The 1957-nt window shown below is 33.5% G+C and overlaps 1 protein-coding gene across 1 annotated transcript; it reads right to left on the reverse strand.

The window, feature by feature from the left end:
- Nucleotides 1–431: 431 nt before the first annotated feature.
- LOC106476036 lies at nt 432–821 on the reverse strand (the record flags this gene model as incomplete). The annotated part of the gene is made up of 1 exon (XM_013936705.1): nt 432–821. A coding segment is annotated over one exon (390 nt), but the record flags the coding sequence as incomplete, so codon positions are not given.
- Nucleotides 822–1957: the final 1136 nt, after the last annotated feature.

Consider the following 1957-nt stretch of genomic DNA (forward strand, 5'->3'; position numbering starts at 1 on the left):
ATTTAATATAATAAACATAAGTATGCGATACATATATATACAAAATTCAACTGCGAAAACAGAATACACGAGAACGTTCACAAAAAAAATTGTGATTATGTTCACCATTTTCGATCTGAAATGGATGAGCATAATAGCACTGTAACCATTTTTATGAAATGACAGCTACTTAGATGACAACACGATGCTTAAAAATATTGTTATTAGAAATTATAAATTGGCTCCCAAGTCATATATAAAAGATTTATTTGGTTTATTCCTACAGAAGTAATACTTATCTAAGAAAGAAAAACACAGAGTAAACTATGCCTACATTTAATTCCTCTATAAGCTATACATGAAACACGAAATTTTTTGTAGCTTTGTAGCATATTAAAATAAAATATTCATAGCCCGGTCCATGGATCGTTATCTTATAAGCTTCCCAAGTTTTATTTTTTCTGTACACGAGAGCCAAATCCAATTACTTCATTCGCTCTCTGTACATCGTCATCAGTCAAGAATAATGCGTCCTCAATTCCTATCTTGTCATTGACGTAGTAAAAGGAACCAGCATCGGGACAAGGTACGATCGATTCATAATGACCACAAGTGAGAGTAAGTTGGTCGAAATAGGTCTGGTTGCCACAGTAGAAGCTCCAATGAGAAACGATTTGCTCTCCATTAGCCAATATCTGGGGATGACAGATGTGGAAGATCTTGCAGTCGTTGTCCACATCAGCATAATATCCATATCTGTATCCATCGCAGGAGAAAGTTGTTTTTATCGGGCCCACTATAATCTGCGCCCCATCTGGAAGATCATAAGCAGCCCGTTTTGCCTGTCAGATGTAGAAAAAGAGATCTTCAGTTTCCAGTGGTAATAAAATCAGTAATGATTCGTTTAAAAACTCTTAAGTGGATTTGTCAAGTCAAAATTATATGTTCACATTCATAGTTGGGAGAGAGTTAAAGTAGATGTTATCTACACTTGTTTTTTTCTACGTATTAAAATAAACCCAGTTTAGTATTCGTATATCTGGTTTTTGCGTCTATTTAACCAACATATTAAATAAATATGCGCTACTTTCTGATAAGGCTGTTGATAAAACTGGCCCACCATGCGCTAAAATAGTAAAATATTTTTCAGCGAAGGTATCTCTTTAAACTTGTTAAGAAACATAAACAAACTGATTTTTCAAATTATAATATGAAAAGAGAAATAAAAGTTAAAATTTCTAAAGTATATAAATTCCAAGCAAGGACACGAATCTCGCACCGAATTACATTCTATGTGTTACATTTAAATCAACATATTTCCTTAAATAAAACTAACAGAAACCTGAATATCTTTGAAGCTTTACTGGAACTTTGTTCCTTAAAAACCACACTCGGAGACTGACAAGGAGATGCTAAAGTTAACAGTTACTTGTATATTTTACTGGTAATACTGTACAATATTAACATTTCCACAATAACAACAAACTCATCATGCAATACACTTCATGGAAGTATCAGGTCAAGCAAAAAATATATATTAGGTTCTCAGTGTGAGACTGTTTGTTTGTTTTTCCTGACTTGGATTTCAAAAACATTTGCCCTTTACTACATTATTGTGACATAACTGGCATTGTTCACATCAGTTTAACTACAGTACAGCTAAATGTGCCATCTGACGTATAAGCGAATAAAACTCTTATATAATGCTTGGAGACGGCTTGAATGGGTAATGAAGAAAAACTTATATATTAAAGTTTTCTTCATTACCCATTAAAGCCGTCTCCAAGCATTATTAGTCTCAAAGTGGATTCCTCGTCATCGAACTTCAAAACGCTTATGTATTAGTTTTATGAAATCCAATTTTCCCCCTGCTACAGCAGATGACTGCAGAAGATGTGAAAATCTACAACCGAACGTCATTTTTCACGGCTTTCAGAAACACTAATCTTGAATAAAACAAGCTAATTCATTTCAATCT

This window comes from Limulus polyphemus, unplaced genomic scaffold, assembly GCF_000517525.1.
Source record: "Limulus polyphemus unplaced genomic scaffold, Limulus_polyphemus-2.1.2 Scaffold9677, whole genome shotgun sequence".
Classification (NCBI taxonomy): Eukaryota; Metazoa; Arthropoda; class Merostomata; order Xiphosura; family Limulidae; genus Limulus; species Limulus polyphemus.